At 43.3% G+C, this 22,506-nt stretch overlaps 1 protein-coding gene across 1 annotated transcript in view; it reads left to right on the top strand.

Moving 5' to 3' along the window:
* The window catches only part of LOC146805456 (ADP/ATP translocase 3), a 51,938-nt gene extending 30,367 nt beyond the window's left edge, over positions 1-21,571 (top strand). The window contains exons 3-4 of the mRNA XM_085622688.1: positions 11,825-11,965; positions 21,139-21,571. Of these exons, the coding sequence (XP_085478814.1) occupies positions 11,825-11,965; positions 21,139-21,296 (299 nt within the window). The 3' untranslated portion in view covers positions 21,297-21,571. The remainder of the gene's footprint in view (positions 1-11,824; positions 11,966-21,138) is intronic.
* Positions 21,572-22,506: the final 935 nt, after the last annotated feature.

The raw sequence follows: 22,506 nt of genomic DNA, 5'->3' as shown, positions 1-22,506 counted from the left end.
ACTAAAACATGGAACCCGTTTAGCTGGAATGGGACCTTTTCCAGCAACTGTAGCAAGTTAAAAAAAATACATATTTAAATGTATGTTTGTGTTTGCAAGTAAGTGTTCCTGTGAGTGTGCCATGTGTGTAGGTGTTTGTGAGTGAAAGGTAGTAAGTACGAGACCGGTATTGCGTGAGATTGAAGCCCAGATTTTCTATCTGATGCAAGGCAACGCTGCACGGACTTTGGTCAAAGAGGAAAAAGGCACAAAATATAAGATTCTCTTTTTTTTTTTTCTTTCCTGTAGCATGGGCACACTTTTGGCAACCAACCATGCCCCAATTCACTCTCTCACGCAAGGGTGTGTGCATTCTCTGAGGCATAGGTTTTGTACTGGAAGGGGTGCCTTTAGTACAAACACTGTGCTGTAAGGATTTTCCCACTTTGCGTGTGTGCTGCATTATACAGCTCACAACGTTGGAAAACGAGTAAAAAAATAAACATTTCTCCTAGTTATACTTGCCTCAAGGAAACATAGGCCTAAGATGCAAATTCCTGCCTACCAATGTTTGCGGATGGGGATGTGCATCAAACGCCCATGCACCCCTCCATGGAATGCCACCCCATTCTTTTCAAATGTTTCTTGGTGGGAGAAAACCTCTAGAGATGTTCTGGCCTTAACTCTTTGCCCGCTCACTACAATTCAGGTCAAGTATTTATCCCCAAAACTTTCAAAGATCAATTCTACACGCTAATAGAAGTGTCAAAAGACATTTGTCTGTTGCGTTACACTAATCATGTAGTGAGTATGGAACTTAAGTGATGTCAATTATGTAACGGTGATGTGATCACTTCCTGGGGAAAAAATATGGGTCAATGGGCTTGTCACTTCCTGTGATGTCATTAAAGTCAAAGGGTATGCAATGTCACTTATGCTACTCCTGGCACTTTGGTAAACCAGCACCCATGCTCAACATAACTAAAATAGTGCAGCGGGAGAATGAGCATCCTTGCACCTTAATGGACCCATCCTTCTGCGACATGCACTCTGCCTCTTCTCATAGAGCTGCTGATACACAGATGCCTATCCTGGTACTGCCTTTTCTTTTGGTGAAGGGAAGTTCAACTGGCGCAAGAAAATTGGGTGTTTGTTTTATGTCCTACTTCTATGAGGTAGTAAGTAGAACCATACCAGTCTTCAGGTAGCTAACCGGACAGGCAATCACTTGTTTTTATTGCACCCAGCATTCTTTTTATTGTAACATTGGTCGCAGGTCACTCGCTTGGAAGGCTATTGCATCCCATTAGGTTCTTGGCATCCACAGTAGCTTTATGCTTTTCATGGATATTTACAAGGCAGCAGCATGACTGGCAAGGCACGTGTCCAAAAACGCACTGATATCCATTCCAAGACTGAATACAGAGTGGGATGGGCAGTGCCCACGATCTGTTTCAGTAAAGTGTACCTCATTCAGCTTTCCCAAATAAATATATATCTTTAATGCCGAATTCAACTGACTTGATGTTTTGTAGGTACCAAGCACATACCATCTGAGAAGAACAATTGGCAAAAGAGCCACTGTTTAATAGCCTTATGAAAAAACTAAGGCATGTTCATGTCACAGGGATAGTCATAGCTTTGGCCCCGGAACAGGGAATCTAGAGACTCCTCTCTGCCTTGGAGGTTGCTGGGTGGAAAGCTGGGCAGGTTATTACTAGATGCTGTAGCATCACTCATGAATATGTAGAGGGTCCACCAGGCCAGTGCACTCAACCTTATTTATTAATTCCAACACCCAGCAAGTCGGAGTAGTGGAAAGAAATAATGATCCTGTCCCAAGTCAATTATGGTATGAACGCAGAGCATAATCACACAACTTTTGTTTGAGTGGAGGCAATCGGACTCCTGAAGCCTTCAAAGTGGTCCAGTTTACGCAATGTGCCTCCAACGTCCTGCAGCACAGGTGTGGTCTGATTCTGAATGCTCTTTAAGAACTCTTCATCGAACAGTGTTGGGGCTCACTAAAGTTTGTTGACCATGACCCTATCCTGGTACAAAGTGGGGACGGGTGCAGCATGAAGAGGCTACTTCCCTCTGGTTTACGTCTAGCCCTGGGCTGTGCAAGGATGAAGCTTGGAAGTGACCTGGTCTAATATAATATGGGACGCTGTAGGCAGCCATCAGGGAGAGGCCCTTATGTACGAAAGGCAAGGCTTCTCCAGGCTGATGCCATCAACCCATAGGCCCTGACATCGTCAGTCTGGCAAATGTTGACTTGCTGACACTGGAGCAAGGGAGCAAAAACACCTACCTGATCATGATTCGGAGCGATGCCTGACCCTTGATCAGAATGAGAACCTGCTTGATGGGCAGTTGTGGCATCTTAGAAAAAACACATGGACCCAGAAAAATGGGGAGAGGAGTCCACACACCCATGTTGAACCGCCCTTGTAATTCTCAGCCCTTTATTTTAGAAGAATTCGATCTGGGGCCTATCAGAATATGGTATTAAACCTGAGTGCACATACCAGACTGGAATGAAGGAAAAGTTCTTACTCTGTTGCTTGAGCTAATCAAATACTCGATGGGTACTCTTGATAAAATGTTTGACCTGTGGGATACAGTGCAAAGCAGCCGGATATGGAGAGGTGTTTATGACTAGGTAAGCTATGTATCGGGTGAGCAACAGTTATTTTTATTTTAATTTTTATAAATATACTCTGCACTCTAGCCTAAAGATACTAGGATAATACCACTTGACAGCTGTAGTGGTCTAAGCCCCCAATTAGAACTTCAAGAATCTGCCACATCTGTACCCGGGTTCAGAGTTGGTATTCAGCCAAACTTGTCTATCAGAAGAAGGGCCCCTCCAGCCGGGTGACTTGAGCCCTCGGCATATGTTGTAAGACTAAAGTCGCAAGACTGAGTCTGGTGAGCGGGGATTTGTAACTATAAAGTAGACTGTTGCTAATGGTGGAGCCCTGGGGTGATGCAGCGTGGAATTTTAAATCCTCCCTTCGTCACAGATCAAATATCACACTAGCTCATTCACTCAATACATTCATTGGTGGGGCCCATAACACCAACACTCACACTTCATTGATCCGTTCTCACAGGAGAGATAAATTGTCTAAACGCTGACATGAATGGAATATCTTTCAATTAAAAGAACCCAATTTACCTCAACATAAATTCAGTACTTTTATTAAACTCAGAACCTCGAGATATTCCCCTCATTTAGTCGACAGATCAGTTAGTTAACTTTGGATATTCGGTGATTCAATTCTTTAATCTACATTTAATCTTATTCCAATTTCTCTAAATAAATCACCCGACACATTTATTTGTTAAAATAATAATTTTGTTTATCTAATCCATTTTAATTACAATAAGTCACAAACCAAATCTCCGAACATCATATTTACCTAATCTGGCTAACAGTCGTCCTCTAAGTCAATCAAGTCGTGAAAGTCTTTAATTCATCAAAGTCTGGCAGCAATTCAGTCTTTCAAAGATTCAGGAAACAGCTGTCCAGCAGTGTCACCGTCTTCTCCGGCAGCATAACGTCCGGAAAAGGATCAAGGATCTTTAACTCCCTAGTCTACCTTCTTTTATAATGAAATTAATGTCAAAATGTAACCATCAGTTTTAGAAAATCCTGATTGGCTGGTTTGGGGTCATTCGGTAAAGTTCTCACATAGTCCGTTAGGTTAAGTCGTCACATTTGCTGGTTCCAGTTTTAAAGACAGTCCTTTGTTTCGTGATTTTGGCGAAGCTCCCAGGGTGTCCTTGATGGGTACATCTTGCCTGGGATCAGGAAGAGGCCACTGTTGCTGGCGGTGGCGCAGGCGCACTTCACCCAAAACCTCGTGAAACGATAGCAGTCACGTCGTGTGTCTCAGTCAGCCATCTTTTCTTAGGCCCAAATGGTCAACTTAAGTAAAACACACACATGTAAGTAAAACACACACAACATGTAATTAACACATTGAAATGGCTAATAAAATGTTAAACCCTCACTAATTCCCCTATGTGTAAGTAATTATCTAGCATGATAGCAACATTTAAAGCGTTTATATTCTCCCAGTGATGTCATCTGGTGCAACTTACAATTACGACACAAAGCAACATGTATCCTGCAATATGCAAATCCCACGTGTAATTCTTTCGTTAATAAAATTCGTGAGTTATCACTTCAAACAGATTAATATTACAATTAATAGATTATTCGGATTAATATAAACATGCAAAAATGGGGGTGGGGAGGGGTATACAAAATTTTGTACTACCCGCTCCGGCAGGGTAGTTGGGGAAAGTTCAATAGCCTTCCGGTAATCGCAGGGAAAAGGACTTTGATTCAAGGACAGTGTTGAAAATTCATAGGTCCAATAATTCACAATTGTAGTGGAAGCCCGATTGAGACGAATCAATGAGGGAGTTGGTAAAAAAACACAATAAAATAACATGATTTCACAATTTAATACTTGCGTTTTGAGTAACGGGATTGTACATCCGATCAAGGGGCTACGTGGCGGTCCGTCCATTGGGGGCGTTGGGGCGTCGCCCCCGCGCCTCGCGCCCACAGCTTCCTCGGTGAAAGTGAGGGAGAACTGTCAGTCAGTATGACGTTGGACCGCCCACCCCCTTCAGAGTCTGAAGGGGGTGGGCGGTCTGGCGTCATGTTGACTGACAGGCAGCCAGCAGCACACAAGTGCGCATGAGTGGGGACGGAGGGCGATTTTTGCACCGTGCCCAGTCATGCGCACTAGTGTTTCCCGAGTCTGGCGCATGCCCATTAGGAGAGCGAGGTTGAGCCAAGGCTCAAACCTCGGTCTCGTAATGGGTAGGCGGGCGGAGCGTAAGCCTGCTCTAAGCCAATCCTGGTGCTGCTCCAGCACCAGGATTGGCTGAGAGGGGTCAGATGGGCTGCGCCTGTTCCAGTGAGTGAGTGTGTAGGCGGCGGCGCCAGAAGTAACGGACGGACCTGAGGCGAGGCAGCGCGGACCCGGACCTGCTCAGGACAGGTAGGATTTTATTTTTTTTAAAAACACCCCCGCGTGACACCCCCCCCCCCCCCCCCCCCCTTCCCCCCCCCCACACACGACACGAGCCGCGACTGCACTACAAAGCTATAAAGACACCAACAACCGTGACCCGCTCCCCCGTACGACCTCTCCTGCCCCAAAGCAAACACCACAGATAAAGAAACGAAACATTGTACTTTGTAATACAAGTGTGTTTTGAGATTATATTCACACTTTTTATTATATAAAATAAAAGCAAAACAAATAAATCTACAGTTTATAAAGATACAAAGTTTACGAACAAAATAAAACAAGAAAATGGTACAACAAACCACCTCTGTTTATTTAAGGATTCAGCAACATAAGCAGGCCAGCCTCAATCAGGCGCTATTAAACATTTTTTGTACATGTCGGCCTCGGACCTACACACGGAGCTGGGGTCCCACGCTGCAGTTCTGCTATGACATTATTGTGTACATATTTTCAGTAATATAATCACACCAATCGCCATACGGTAGTAGGCTAAAAACGTAAACATAAGCCTAGGACGTTTACACAAAGGGTGGGATCCAACCTTTCTGTCTGGGAAGTCATTTAAATATAAATAATCTAAGCACACCGATATCCAGAAGGCGCTAGAAAAATACAGGTTTTGTGGCTCTCATAAACACAAGGCACACACATACACTACCCTCCCACTGCATTTTCTCTCTGCCCATTCTTTGCACTATTGTATTCTATTCCCTCTATACTACTCGTCTACTCTGATCACTGCAACTTTTCTCACCTCATTCTGTGAAGCCCCTTCTACATCACTGCAGCTTTCAGCTGCATCTGCATTCTGTGTACTCCATCTCTGCTCTCTGTGGCTAGAGGTCGTTCTGTGCACTGTGCTCTCAACAAAGAGCCCCTGCATCTCACTGAATGTCTCTGCATTTTGTTTGTTCACTGGGCACTGAATCCCTCTGTTCTGCAATACATCTATTATGTGTGCACTGCAGTGCACACCACACACTGCACGTTGCGTCACCATGTTGAAATCTCCCCTGTACTCTGTGCACTTCCTCTCTTTTCTCTCTGCTCTGCATCCACATGCCACATGCACACTACGCCATCACGTTGTGCACTGCATCGCTGCCTCAGCGCACTGCACGGCCACTCTGAGTGCAGTGCATCCTAACTCTATTTGCACTGCAGTTCTGCTGTCTGAAATTCGTCCCCACTTTGCACAGCATTACACTGTGCTCTGCATCTTCATTCTCTACACTGCACCCACACTTAGTGCAGTGCATTCTCTGCATGAGCTCTACGTCCACTTTCTGAACACCTTGTACCCCGTGTCCCTTATAAGACCACACTGCATCCTCCTCCGAGGCACTGCTTATCCACACTGTGTGCACTGCATTCTTGCGAACATACTCTCTGTGCAGTTCCCTACCGTCTAGTTTACCATGTAATATAATGTATCTTCCTTCTGGGTCTATGTTGTGGTGTAAATGTTGGAATGGGATCCCAGGGGCCACCCAAATGCTAGCGAAATGAGAATACAAGGTGGAGTATAACTGATCCCTCCAGTATTTCTGCAGACATGGAAATGAGTCCTCCCATATGTGTATCTCCTCCAGGCAGGCCACAGCCATGTCATACCACTTCAGCATAAGAGAACACTCTCCCACATTTTTCAAAGGCTGCAATACCAAGAGCGTTCAATGTAATCGTTTTAGTCATGGTGGCTGACATAACATTCCATCATTTGTACCAGTCCTTGGCCTCATTTTCTCATACAACTCAGACACTGTTAAACCCTCTAGCTTCATTTCAATCAATGTACCATGACACGTGTCGAGGTGCCCTGCCTACCCTTCCCCCAACATGAACCAACTCCCCCCCTCCCTCTAGGCAATAACTACCCCACCTACCCCTTAAAAGAGCCAAGGAGAGGGAATGTCGACCTCACCCCATTTACCGATGAGTCCCATTACACAGAAGACCAAAAAAACAAACATATGTCTCAGCGTACAGCTACTCCATTGGCCGGCCGGCTGGTGGGATGCGAGGATGTGCCTTCCCGTCCGGGTACCCGACTCTAGGGGCGCTGAACCCTGTCAACTAATTATCTTTAATGTAAAAGTATCCCCCCTTTTATCAAGCATGTACCACATGCTCCCAGTAGGGTGCTGCGGTTTAATTCTGAATCAATAGTGGTTTGACACTTCAAGACAATTCCAAAACCCACATACTCATTCGGGCACCGATTTAACTTCAACATTAGTGTCTTTGTTCAGAACACTACTTCTAAGTTGTGTCATGGACGACTCTCGGGAGTCCGGGATGCCATCTGGGATCTGTAGTGTTCCGTCCAGGCATACTGACCCGGCCTGTGCTGCGGTCCCTGCAATTGGCGATCCTAAAGTCCTGTTTCTTTTGCACTCTGGGCGGTCTTGCCAAGCCTGTTGACTTGGATGAATCATGCCCCCGGCTGTCCTCGGGAGTCCAGCCAGTCAATTGCCTCACCAGGGGAAAAAGAACAGCATTTTCCCATTGCTCTCTAACCGCAGTTTGGCCAGGAAAAGGACAATGTATTTGAAATTTAAGTCTCGTAGATGTCGCTTTACCACCACAAAGGTTTTCTGCTGTTCCTGTACCCGTTGCGTGTAGTCAGGATAGATTGATATGTGACAGTCAGACCCTCACGGGTACAATAGGGGTACCGGCTGGTTCGAGGTCTGTGCAGTAAAAGTAATAGAGAAATCTCAAAATGTGAAATGTACCATATGGTGAACGTCTATTGTGTGGAAAGTTAGTTGGTAAAATTGCTGCAGAGCCGTGTCCACGACATTGTGAGGAAAACAATCCTGTGTGGTGTAAGGTGGCAGTAGGGGTCTCTTATTACACGCAAACAAACACAAACGATATCATCTGTGTTAACTAGATTTTTATTAAAATTGCTTGTTCTAGTCTTTTAGTAAAAGCTTGCAAGTGGTGAAAGTCTTTGGATCCTAGTAAAGATATCTCTCACGGACGGTAATGCAGTGACTGGAACATTCTGTGACCAAGTATTTAAAAATCACGTGGTTCTCACTTTATGTGGATATATTTGGATGCCAGAAATGTATGCTCTAGATATCAAAGACATGTTTACAGTTAGTTTGGAGCTTAACTAAATATTTGTAAAAAAAAAATAACGTATAAGCGAGAGGCCAACAGAGTACTTGGTTCACGTTATGTTGCCCTTTTTGGTGACAAAGCTGTCCATTCCAACAATGCGTACTCAATGCTCCCAGTAAGAAGTGACGTGTTCCAACATTTCCAGTGAGCAGGATGGTATTTATTTTTAATATGGCAAAAGCATTTCCAAGTCCACTTGGTGGCATCCTAGCTCTCACACTGAAGCACTGTATTATGGCTCTCATTTGTGGTCCTGTGTCCTGTGCTCATACTACAGCAGCATGGTATGTCCTAGCTCTCAAACTGCAGCACTGTATATCGTGGCTCTTATATTGTAGTCCTGTGCCATATCCTCAATCTCTGGTGGCATGTGCTAGCTGAGCTCTCATACTGCAGCTCTGTATATTATGGCTCTAATATTGTGTTTCTATGTCTTGCACTCATACTATGGTGGCACGATTTGTCCGAGCTGTCATACTGCAGCACTGTATATTATGGCCCTCATATTGTAGCCCTGTGTCATGTACTCATATTACAGCGGCATGGTATGTCCGAGCTCTCGCACTGAAGCACTGTATATCATGGCTCTTATATCATAGTTCTGTGCCTTATGCTCCATCTCTTGTGGCACAGTATGTCCTAGCTGAGCTCTCATAATGCTGCTCTGTATATTATGGCTGTTATATGTTAGTCCTGTGTCTTGTGGCCATACTGCGGTGGCATGGTATGTCCGAGCTCTCATACTGCAGAACTGTATATTATGGCTTTCATATTGTGGTCCTGTGTCTTGTACTGATACTATTATGGCACAGTATGTCCTGGCTCTCATGCTGCAGGACTTAATGTTATGGTTCCCATATTGTGGTCCTGTGTCTTGTGCTCATACTACAGCGGTATGGTATGCCCTAGCTCTCATACTGCAGCACTGTATATCATGGCTCTTAGAGGGGACAACCTTTACAATGATTGACCCGCTGTCAAATCCAAGGTCACAGCTTTTGACCCGTAGGTTGGGCACAGATTCCTGGCATGATGTGAGTACATTAACTCTCCATCAGCACAAAACATTTTTGCTCCCTCTGTCTCTTTCTCATGTTCTTCATTATGTTGAGTCTCAAGATGTGCCTGTGTATGTCTGTATGTGTGTGTTATGGTATGTATGTCTGTATGTGCGACTGTGTGTGTGTATTTGTGCTTTATTGTACGTGATTCTTTTTTTGTTTTTACAATGTGCTTAATGCATGTGTGGATGGTCTATGAATGTTCCTAATTTTGTCTGAAAATGTAATGAAGAAACAGGATGGGGAACTCATTTTCTGGGGATGACTCTCTTTGTTAAGTGGGGAAACTGAGATTATAATGTTAATGCATTTTAGTTTCAGCAGGACTTCACCTAAGAACATACCCTCTGCAGTGGGCTCTGTGTGTTTGCAGCTCTAGTCTCTGTGCTTCTCAAATTTGCTTGAAAATGCACCCTTTACCCACTTTTTTTTCAAAATTTTCTCGGGGGGGGGGGAACCCCCCCCGAACCCCCTCTAAGGTGGTCGAGCTCGCTCGCTGCGCTTGCTCGCCACGGTGCACTCTGACAAAGTTTACGCCCCACCACTTTCAAATGTCACCATCCGCCACTGGGCTAGACCCACTTTTGAAGTCAAAGGGATAGCCGTTTCTCTAGGAAAGACAGCCGTGTATCGACTTCTCTTTCCATGATTTTAATAGGATGTGTGAAAGTACGAACAATCCAAGTTGCTCAGAAGTAAGGGATCCGCATAAGGTGTTTTTGAGCAAAGTGATCACCATAGACTATTTCCAGCTAGCAGGAATGGGGCCGGAATCAAGCGACGTCTCGCCGCTCAAACAGAATGGGTGAGGCTAACTCGAGATGCCTGTACTTGGCAGGGTTCTAGAGGCAAGCCAGGTTAAGTGACCTGTAATAGTTTATCAAGCAACTAAATTCAGGCGAAAGATAATTTGGGAGTGCTAAACGTGAAATGGCAAAGGCTTACTGGAGGATGAAGGAGTACTGCCAATGTGGAAACAATTTGAAAGTCAAAGTGGCTCAGCTCGGGTGATGGGAAGGCTACAACATGCGTGATTAATTAGAGCTTTAATAGTCTTATTTACATTCAGAGCATTTTGGGCAAGGGAGATACAAGTGGAGTAGTACAAGGCACGACAGTGACTTCGAATGCACTTTTTTTTTTTTTTTTTTTTTTTTTTTTATTGAATAACGAAGTGCTAACTGCAGTCTGCTGTTCATCAGAAGAATCTGTGGTATTTGTGTGGATTAGAATCGTCTGGTCTAGAATATATAATACATAATCTAGTCTGACTCAAAGGGAAAACTAGCATTGACCAAGCCAATAGGACTGGCAGATTCAGGCTATGCAATGGTTATTAGTTTACCATCCAATCTAAATGTGGCTGCCACACCTGTGTATTTGAAAAATGTTCACTGATGTGGCTTTTTCATGTGTGCTTTAATTTTTTTATATTTTTAAACAAACCTGGAGTTTGATCAAGCATCACTTGAGTTACTTCTGAGGATTCCTGAATACATCACTACATAACCAACTACTCCAGTCACACGCAGCTACAATGTTATTTAAACACTTCACTTTTAAAAGGATAAAAATAAATTCAGTACGCAAAGTGCAGGCATAATTAATAGTTGGTATTTAAAGTTAATATACAAAATAATAAATACATAAAGTACTCTTTTAAAGCAGCTTTGTCACTGAAGAGTAACTTTTTGTGGATAAGAACAGTGCTCACTGCTTTTGTGCAGTCACTCCAATTGAAGGAAGTTAATGGGTAAAAGGGGGCGCATCTATTGCCGTATGCTGTGGTGGACAGAAGCAACATGTGAATGACAGTTTAAAAGATCAGTTGATGAAGCCCTTTGACCAAATACCCCTCTAAGTATGTAAGATTTTTTTGGTGGGGGGGGGGGGGGGGGGGGGGGAGTTATTCTGGCAACACAGCTGAAGCGGTTTTAAATACTATATTGTATAACATAAATAGGGCTCCCGGTTTTATGGTATTTATTTTTGGGTCATTTCCGTCTGTATTTATCCATATTTATTTTTTGTCAACTTTATCTGTGTTTATCCATATTTATTATGGGTTTTGTGAAAAAAGTAAAGCTGAAACTGGTATATATCCACATTTATTTAACCAATAAAATACAGTCGTGCTTGAATGATATGAACATCTGCAGAAGATAAATCAATGCACTTATATGAAAATATGCACATTTCAGTATCAGCCTTGTGCATAGCTACTGCTCTAAGTCTTTTTACTAAAATTCCTTTCTTTTTAAACCCCTTGCCTATCAATCCACACAGTTATTGGCCTGACAGTCATGGCAAAGTGTATTTAGAATCGCTCAAAAAGCACCCAATTTCCGTTTTTATCCACATTTAAAAATAAATACAGACAAGAAAATAAATGGTTTTCTCTCTGTATTTATCTGTAAAAATCAGTAAAACGGAAACAGGGAGCCTTAAACATAAATAACTCCAACTTGATCACAATGTATTAAATACATGGTGCATTTCCCTCAATATATTTGAGATCAAAAGTTACATGCAGAAATGTCGGCTTGTGAAATGGTACCTACAAACTTGGTGGTTCTCGTTTATTTGCAGGTATGCTCCCTGATCCTAGGAATACTCACATCATGATTAGCTGGATGATTGCACAGTCTGTGACTGCGGTAGCTGGCGTGATTTCCTATCCATTTGATACTGTGAGGCGTCGTATGATGATGCAGTCCGGTCGTAAAGGAGGTAAGCTGAAAACGTTTAATGATTCATTTTGCTACCCCCCCTGTAACACTGGATTCTCCAAGTACTTCAGAAATCATTAGAAGACTATCTCTGCTACGAATCCCAGTACATGTATTTTTTTTATTTTTTTTTGGATCGCTGTGGGTTAACACTGTAGCCTTTTTAAGTTTAAAATATCTGTAGGAAATTCATCTTCCTCGTCACTCCAGATTTTTCATCTATTGTGGACCCTATATTTTTGCTTGCTTTAGGTCTTTGTACACTTTACCCCTACTAACATGTAGTAAAGCGCCTAGGCGTTTGCTTTAAACCTGTTCAAATTGGCATACTCCTAATTGGTATATTTAACTTGCCTATCGAGTCCCTAGTACATAATAAAGTGTACCCAGACCTTGTTAGTTAAATGCACTAGTGAACTATGGCACAGTGCCATCCACTACAGTGGCAGTGCAAACATGGCTATAGACCTACCATTGTAGCCTGAAGGTAGCCATGTAAAACAGGGATGTGTAATTCCTATAGCCCGACGCCCGGGAAATATTGTTTGGGGTCAAGGGCAACAAGTTTTCATGTGTATTTTGTCCTTGGGACAAGTAGGCCTAACCCTCTGCAGCACAAGCCCTTTGGCTGCAGTACTATATTATGGATCAGGGAAGAGCACTGTCTACAGTTGAAGTAATTTGTGTCCATATGCTAATGCTGTTCAAACTTGTGTTTATGGTTCATTATTTGAAAGCCTTTATTATTAGAGTGATTGCTGTAAGTAAATGTTGTAAACGCTGACTGCACTTCTGATGGTTCCTGTATAAAAATGTGTACACAAGTTTTCAAAGTTTAACAATATGATGCTATATATAATACTCCCAGAATGCTCTGATTAGATGCAAAAATTTGCAGACGCTTGAAAGCAAGATTGATTCTCTGCTTTCAAAATAAAACTTTCTTTAAAAAAAAAGAAAGTAGGAAAAAAAAGTTCGCTAAACTACTGTAATCTTTCTGGGGCCATTTATGTGTGGCGTAAAAACCTAATTTTAAATATTATCAACCCTACGTAGGCCTTGGAGCCTACCATGCAGAGTGCATGGTATTTTAAAAAAAGGGACATGCAGAAATTTCATATTAACATCCTTACAGTGACTAGCATCCAAAAGCAATTTTTCCACTGTGGCGGGCCTAGCTGTCCTATGCAGAAAACCAGAGTGCAGATTAAAATGCTAATACCATGTTGGTAAAGGGACCAGCAAAAAACCTAATTAAATTACTATTTTTAATAGTTATTAAAAATCCAATTCTATGTTGAAATTGTATTTTTAAATAGGAAAAATAACTTTTAGAAAGCTACCCTTCTCCTGCCTAAACTGTCAGAAGGCTAATTAATATACTTCTACCAGCTCCGAGCCAGTAATTAGTTTTTGCATAGCTGTGAACTGCCTTCCAGAAGCTAAGAATAGGCTGGCCTGATTTGGCAGAGGTTCTTCCTCAGAATGCCACAGAATATGCAGGGTGGGGGCTGAAGGCATCCTTTTCCACACTAGTGTCAAATCCTGCTTCACAGGTCTGCTGGTTTTACATATAACCCTTGGGGCCACGCTTCAAAGGGGAGAGATCAGGATGCCAAGACGAATCATGTGGATTCATGTGTGGTTGATGAGGACTATATTTTTGTGGTATCAGACCTCTCTATCTGGTTTTTGTTGGTACAGTGGCTACCTCAAAATGGATGTTGGAGGTCACTGGAATTACCATAGTACATGCCCCACATACAGACCCACTGCCTAAGCTTGTAAATGCCCAAACTGGGCAGGGTTGTCTCTGGGAACTTTTACCCCATTGTTTAGGGTGTTCTCAGGAGTTATTCCCACCCACTAGCTAGTGTTGGGCATAAATGTTACACACACACACACACACACACATACACACCCCCACCTCTCTTGAAACCTGAAGAAGACTGGAGGAGGATTGGACCTGCTGTCTGTGACCTGAATGACTGGACCTATTCTTCTTGTACCCAGGAAAAAGAAGCAAACTGCAAGGGTTCTAAGTTTTGATCTCCTGTTCAAGCTACATAGATACAAGCTATCTCTTTCCTGAAAGTACCCAGCTGCCTAGGCTCCGCGACTTTGACTGTACCTTGCTATTGGCCTCTGCCTGACTCTTAGTACCTCTCCTGAGGTCTGGGAGTAAAGAGCTTTAGAAGTGTACTTCTTGTGGTGGATTGAAACTTAAGGGACTAAATCGAAAGGTAAACATCTTTGACCAGGATGCAGCTGGTAGGTGTGTCCGACCTGCACTTCATTTCCATCAGCCTCCAATTGCGCCTAGGTCCCAGTCTACCATGACCATTGACTATAATTTGATGCTTTGTGCTATTTGGTGCAATCTCTACTTAAAACATTAAATATTAATATCTCTGGTTCACCTTATTGAAATTGTTCTTTTTATTACATTTTTCTCTCCTCTTTCTAGTTCCGTTTATTTTTGGCATTTTGACTTACTGTTTTGGTACTGCATAAAGGCTTTAAACATTGTCCTAGGTTAAGCCTGTCTGTTTTGTGCTTTAACTTCCAGAGGGTTGAGCTCGGGGTAGTTTAGTGATTTTGAGGGTGACCCCTGATCAGGGATGTGATTGTTCATTGAGGTGGGTAGTCACCCACCCCAAATAATCCAGTTTCGTACATCCTCCTTTTTCTGGATATTCTCTAGTCCAGTCTCCTTGGACATCACTGTAAGCATTGTTCAGTGGCGCAATAGGGCGATGCATATGTAAAGTTGGCTAAAAAAATTATAGAAAGCACTTAACCAAAATGGAAGTAAAACCGGGTTCCTATATATTCTGTCCATGATACTTAATCACTGAATAAAAACCCCTGAAATGCTCCTTTGTCCCAGTACTTTTTAGGTTGTATCTGGTTGTGTGGGCACCATTCATAACCAGCTATTCACTACAGTGAACAAATAAGCGACTGGGGCGCCCTTCTGTAGATTGACTTTGCAGTTGAGGTAGAGCGGTATAAATGTCGTTTGAGACTGGCAGATATATTTACTGCCTGCACATTTACTGCCTAATCTTCAGAGGTGGGCTACTGACTCTTATAGAAAACAAATTGTGCATATGTACAGACCGCTTTCATTCAGCCCCTTCTTGAGATGGGATCCTCACAGCTAACGAAGAATAAAGCTATTTTCGAAGTTGAACTTGACACATTGATTGTATGAAAATGGTTGTCAGAATATTAAGTAAATGGGCAAAAAATTGAGAACTCGGTGGTTTAAAGGACAAAACCATGTAACTTGTATGTTGCACAAATACTAAAACAAAGCAACAAAATAAATCTTTCAGAATTTACTGTGTTAAACGTGAGCCCAAAGCATCTTGCATCTACTGCATTCTCTGGCTCTGTCCCCGTGTTTTAAAGCAGATGTTTCTGGGTTAAAGGCTAACTTCCCCAGGCTTCAACAGAGTGAGGTCCCAATGACTCGTCGCTGTTCCACCATCCTGCTGCACAATCTAGGTTGGCCTGATCGCCCCAGTGGAAGCAAGGTGTCATAACTGGCTTTCTGTTCACTTTTCCTACTAGACCTTCATTGCCACTGATACATAGGTACTCAAAGTTAATTGAATGATATGCTCTGTAGCCTCCATCTACCTCTATCCAGGCTACCTCTTCCCCTGTCTGCATACCAAGACCTGCTGCTGCAAGCAGGGCAGCTACTTTAAGAAGTAACAAATGGTCCCCCCCCCCCCCTCCCCCCCCCCCCCTCCCCCCCCCCCTCTGAAAGGGGATGCTGTACAATTTATTTTCTTCATATGGACAGGGGTCTAGGTCCTGGATTTGTATGGACCTTCAATTGTACACTTCATCCCACCCTGACCCACTCCCTGTCAAAGCTGAAGATGTGGATTTGTCTGTCTCCCAGCTATCCAGAAGGAGTGGCTGTGTTCAGTGAACGAAAGACATTTAAATCCTGATTCTTCTGGTGCAGGAGCACAAACATGGTGGGGAATTGATCATTGACAGTACAAGTCTTCGCTGTAAGGCCTAAATGTGCCCCCTTGTTCCTGAAAATCCTGGTCATAGGTGGCTACTTTTCTGCAGTGGCCCCACCGCTACCTTTTCCTGAACAGTTGCTACAGAGCTTCAAGGAAGCCCTGCCTCACTTTGACTCGCGCTGCCGTCATCGGTTCTAAAGGTCTGCATGGACTATCCAAAATGTTATCAGCTGCCTTTAAGGGACACTAGCTGAATGAGTTAGTAAGGCATGTTCTGCTGGGGTCAACATCTGGAGTGCCCAGCCTGAGGAGGCACATTTATTCACCTCTCAGGTGGTTGCTTCATAATGATGTCCTGTGCTCTTTCCAGGGGATTAAACACTCTTTACTACTTTGCCGTTCAGCAGAGCCCCGTTGCAAGTTATTTGCTTCCTGGATTGGTAGGGGGGCAGTGCCCTTTGGTGTCTGGGGTGGGAGGGGCAGCAGATGGCTTGATGTTGGGTTGCAGAGCACCATTCCTGCCAAGAAGGGCAAAGAGGGGACCAATCACACTATTTCATAGTGGGTTACCGTTTGTCTTAAAATCCACCCTCCCTTAGCCAAGAGAGACCTTCCGCCTGATGTTTGTTTCCACTCTACCCAAGCCACAGCTGATTCTACTGTTATGGGTGTTCTGGTAGCTCACATCTGCAGAGTGGCCATTTGCTCATCTTTGCATATGTTTGCTAAACATTGATGCCACACAGCCAAAGCACACAACCACTGATTCTTTGTGAGGCCATTGTTGCACAGCTTTCTTGGTTAGTTGACACTTCTCAGTTCCTAGTCCTGGAGAGTATTGCTTTTGGGCTCGCTCTTAAGGTGAGGAATCTTTAGAAAGAAGTATCCATCAGAAGAAAGTTACTTTTTGGTAGCTCTGTATTTAGTGGATACTTTATCTTTCGGCAGGTTGCTCACCCTACTCCCCGTGTGGCTTGTTGCGGTGATTAATACAATTCAGAGGTATGCAGTTATAGAACTGTCCCTCTTGTTGAGATGCTTTCAGTTCCTGATACAGTTTCCCATGCCACATTAAGGTGTGCAGAGTGGAACTGATGCCATCGTGGTAACTTGTCTTACATATTTCTGCTGCCATATCCTGATTGCAGAATAGCGGCTGATGCTGCATAAAGCCACGTCGCAGTGCTGGAGAGCTGTTACTGGTGAAAGTGGCAGGACCCAGTTTGGCACCTGGTAGTAAGGTGAGGACTGTGCAGAAAGATTGTATTAGTTACTGAAGGTATGTACTCTTTCCAAATTCTAATTGAAGGGTGATAGAAAGTGATGGAATCTGAATTAACCAGCTATCGGTTACACTCCGCTGGAGTAATGTCTGACCTTCTGGACATATCAGTAGTCTGAACTGACAGCACACCTCCAGCCCCTAAAAGACACCCAGTAAGAACATGCAAGTTTTGTTAGTTTAAACCTGCATTGCACACAGTGAGTATGTCACATGGCAATGCATCTGCAGACCAGGCACTATATAACACCCATCATCGTCATTGGTCCCTCCACCGCATACCCATCCTAGCTTGAGGCCAATGCATCCATTTTGATCTTGCCGGATCACCAGACCAGATCGGCCTTACAAGCATCTCTGAATTGATAAATTTTGGAACTATAACCTACAGTCTTGCTATATCCGTGGACTATATCCTTTAATCTGATCTGATTAAGCAGGGAGTGAGGGATGCAGCCAAAGCTACAGAGGTTCTCGTTGGTACAAATTAGGATCTCCTTGGTGCATAGCTGATGGAAATAACAGAATTCTTAAGACATTCCTCGTTATCCTCGATTTGAGCATAATCTTATCTTTCACTCTTCTTGGAGAACATTTCTGGTGTTAACAAGCCTTCAGTGCCCTACCATGCCAGCTTCCTTGGGTATATGCATGGGCCATTACATACTAAGGAACTCTGTCTCCTTCCTAGACATCAAATTTATTCTGTCCATTAGTCCTCTCAGCCAGTCAAATTTTATTACTAATTTCCTCCCATCTGATTTAAAGTGGTTTTAGCACTCCACTCTTCAAGAGCTCCCGCAGTGATGGACCTACTTGTGGACCGCTAGATTTCTACGCCGTTCCTGTACAGTTTCTAGTCCGGAGTGCCTATTGAAGAACTTATTTAATCAACTAAAGAAGCTGAGCAGACCCAGTCAGTACATGGGGTATCAATGTAGCCAATTCCTGATGAGTAAAGGGACTATTTGGTTTCTGTATTAGAGCTGCAACGTAAATACATCTTTTAGGTTTTAGAAGCGCATAATCGCGAAGTACTGAGCTGCCTTGGGTTTTGACCACAGGGCTGTAGACTACTTCAGCCTGTAATTATGTTAAAGGCGACAACCAATGAACTATAGAAAGGCGGTCTGTGTTGGAACTGCCCATACTACAGAAGTAGTCTTCCTTTAATGTGCCAAACCTAAGCTTTAAATCCAGTGTGCGTGACTTGCCAATATGCGCTATTATTAAACGCCTATTGACTGATGTGTAAGGTACGACTCTGGTGCCCCATCAAGTCGCTCATTCACATCTTTCAGAAAGGAGAGTTTCCTGTAGCAGGCGGGGACGACTAGAAGCCCGTCATATAAGCAATTACTTTGCATGACTACAATTTTCAGAGCGTGAACACTCCTTGGTAGCAACCTGATAAACTTGGCTACAATCGTAAAAGGAAAACGTGACCGTCTGATCCCACCACTTTTACAAGAGTACTACCAGCAGACGAATTATAAAAACAGAACCCATAACCATGCTCTTTAAGCCCTCTCCTTTCCTACCAAACCTCCTGGAGCAGCATGAGGTATACTGTGTAGCAATATCGCCACTTCTTTGTCTCCAAGTTACCGCAGCCCCCACACCCTGGTTGAACACATGTGAACTACAACATTACAAGCTACCTCGTTGGCCTCAAATATACCATAATCATGGACTCCTCCTAGTCCACTTACTAAGTATAAGGCCATGCTGCAAGTATATAGCTTCTCCAGCAGGGGATGTGGACTGATGACTTGCACCAGAAAGGTAATTTGCTGTCACTGGCAATGTCTAGTCCACTGCTGACACTGTCCTGTCAAATAGTAATGCACCTCAAGTGGCTCTCCTCATCCAGACCTGTGCAAAGATCCAATAATTTGTTCTGACCTTCCATCGGGTTGCTCTCCACTGGCAACTGATGGGTGAAAAATGAATTGACCGAAGAGTTATTTTTCATTTTTCTGTGTAGCATGACTTTTAATAGCTTTGGAAAGTTTTACGTACAATCTAGGCCTGGGTCATTGTGCATTGAGGTGTATGATAAAAGTTTGGGCCTAGAAGAAAAAGCCTGTTTATTACTACCGGTGCCGATCAGTTTTAAGCATTTAAAATTGAAATTTTCTGTTGCTCACATTAACGCAGTCGCGAGATTTTTCCACTCTATGCAGTGTCCTACAATTCACAATGGCTGGTGATCTGTTTTGCATGTGAAACTGACTCGCATAGGTCTATATCGGTGACTATCGAAGTACGCAGTGGTGACTTCTGTGAGCTTCAAAAATCCTAACTGAGGCCTTTTTACTGTCCTGTCACAAATGAGTGAGCGTATCACAAGCTGACCCCTCCTCCCATCGTATAATGGTGGGTGGGTGAGTTGTAAAAGAACGGGTGATTGGGGTGGGGCAAGGTACATGGATCTGTGGCTGAAGGCATGCTGAAAGGTAGGTGTTGCGATCAGGCTTAATGACCTGAAGGTATGCATGCGGCTTCAACTGACTGTACAAGATTCTGGAATAACCATGCTATTTTAGGCTAGTTGGCTAGGGCTTTGTGATGAAATATGACTTGGGTGTTTTGCATGTCTGTGGATGGGATGCAAGATTGCAGCCAGGTTTCTTCTTAGAAAAGTTTAACGTTGCCTTCTGTCACTTAAGTATACAAGATATAACCCCCAATGATTATGGGGGCCAAGATCTTCAAAATATTCCCCATGCCAACTTCAATTGTGGCCCCCCCATAGTCCACCATTTCAGTAGCTTAAGTGCTGCTAAAGTCAGTCGGCATTCCATTTGTAGCTGCTGCCAGTGGTTAAAGGCAGAGCCTCCATTTGCTTTTGTTTTCTCATCCTTGCCGTTATTGAAAGCAGAATCTTGTCTACACCCCCCCCCCCCCCCCTGCTTAAATCACAGCAAAAGTTTGTCTTCTTAGAATAGCTGAAGCTTCGCAAGAACACATCCATTCAGGTGTGACTCAGTTGTCTGTCTTGCCATTTAAAGACCTGTTCTTGCAATATAAATTAAAATTGAATGGACTTGAAGTAAGCTTCCTTCGTTTTTTTTTTTTTTTGTTTTTTTTGTTTTTGTTTTTTTTATACAGCGCGAACTATGCCCAAAGATATCTGGTATCCGAGCGCTTTACATAACCCCAGTGTTACACAAGGGCACATTAATTTTTGTTTGGCACAGGGAGATTAAGTGATTTGCCCAGAATTTCAGGATGTTGAGCATTGTTGCTGAGACACGAACCCGGTTCCCCAGCTTGGACGTCGACTGCTCTAGCCGTAAGGCTACATCCTCTCCTCTTGGGTTTATTTTGATCACCCTCTTTCGGCCATTGGCTTGAGTGATTGTCAGTTAGACTAGCCCAGACTCGCTGTCCTACTGTTATTGAAAAGATTCACAATTAGTGTATCATAACACTTCCTATGGAGTGCTTGCATTTGGCACCTTAGAACTGAATCATTGTATGCATGGTCATAATCCCAGATCTTTAAGCTTAGCTAATGCTTTTTTTGATGAGGGTAATGCATCTGCACATTAGTGTCGCATGTCTGAGTAGGTATAATGGAGTAACCAAAAGGTGCTCTTTATCCTTTCTCATGCTATAAAGCTGCTTGTACTGTGCCGGAGACTGCACTTTCAGAGCTTGTATTGTTTGTTATGGATTTGTTTATTCCTGGTCTTTAGAGACCACCCAATGGTGCGGTGTCCCTCAAATTGAAATGGGGTTTACTGTGAAATTTTTGCATTGAACTAGCGTGGGAGGAATTTTTAAATGTCTTGCATAAAGCGAAAATGCACATTTTGTGTTATAGTATAATTGTAATTTTGATCTTATTGTGTAGTACAGACTAACTATGGCAAACCTTGTTTACATTTTCAGCTGATATAATGTACACTGGAACAATCGACTGCTGGAGGAAGATTCTCCGCGATGAGGGTGGAAAAGCGTTCTTCAAAGGAGCATGGTCCAACGTCCTCCGAGGCATGGGTGGAGCTTTTGTGCTTGTGCTGTACGACGAGTTTAAAAAAGTAATATAAATGCAGATTAGTTAAGCCAATCCTGTAGAGCTCCTTCACCATAATGGACCATTTGATCGTTGAGAGATGTGTTCAGTCTTATTAACAAATAAGTTCAACCCATGTTTGCTGGCCACATAAGTTGTAGTTGAAAAGTGTACAATTATGTAGATTGTCCTTTTGTCTTGCAAACTAGCACTGTATCGTTTTGCACAGCTGAATATTTAATGTGCCCTAAGTTTGGGCATTCTGCTAAACAATAAAAGATAAAGTTAACGGTCTCAAACTTTCTAGAATCTGATGCCAACTATACACTTTTGTAAATGTAGTAGGAAAATATGGATTACTCTTTCATCCTACGCCCTCGGTTTCGACTTCATGGTTGTTGCTGTAGTGTGTGTGTAAAGAACAAATGCTTTAGTTCATCTTCCCATACTTCACTTGCTACTTATCCTAATGGTGACTAACCATGGACCCTGTGTTTCTGCCCTTGAGGGAGCTCTTAAGTGATGTGATCACTCTGGATTCGTTCATTTTGTCAGTTTATAGGTTATGCGTATTCTGGAAGATAGGTACTTACTCTGCTTCGGCCATCACCCCACTCTTTCAGCCCATAACAGAAGTTCCTCCTGACTGATGCACTAACGTGTGATTCCTGTAAGTCACTTTAAGACTCCAGACCTTTTCCTAGGGGTTTATTGTTGGCTATACAATACAGCAGTACTTCTAAACTCCGGGTTCCAGAAGCATAGAAATGGAGGGGTCTTCCCAGAAGCTTAGTCACTGCTCTCTACCATATAAATCTAGTTGCCCCTGCCACACCCCAACCACTTCTATTTGGGAAACACCCAACCAAATTAATGTTGGTCACCCTTTTATTGAGGGGGGGGGGGGGGGGAATAATGGGAACAAAAGAAACTTTTGACCTGTGTTGCCTTACTGGCGATTTCTATGTAGGACTTGCGGGACTGCGCATATGCGGTCTGTGTGGCAAGACATTGTGCGTTCATTAGGAGCATTCAGGGGCTAGGAGCTGGTCCATTGCTTACGATTGTTTGACTTTACTGTTAACTCTTTTTTTCTGCTTCTTGTTGGCTTTTCTGTCACTATATATATATATATATATATATATCACTGAGCAAAAGTGTCCATTTGACAGTGGGAGCTCCTTAATCAGCTGGTGCCCGCGTCGAGACCAGGACAGGGTCTCGTACGAAGTCTTACTCAAAGA

This window comes from Triturus cristatus, chromosome 8 (genome assembly GCF_964204655.1).
Source record: "Triturus cristatus chromosome 8, aTriCri1.1, whole genome shotgun sequence".
NCBI classification, from domain to species: Eukaryota; Metazoa; Chordata; class Amphibia; order Caudata; family Salamandridae; genus Triturus; species Triturus cristatus.
The sequence above is the reverse complement of the archived record's forward strand: the minus strand, read 5'-3'. Positions and strand labels throughout refer to the sequence as shown.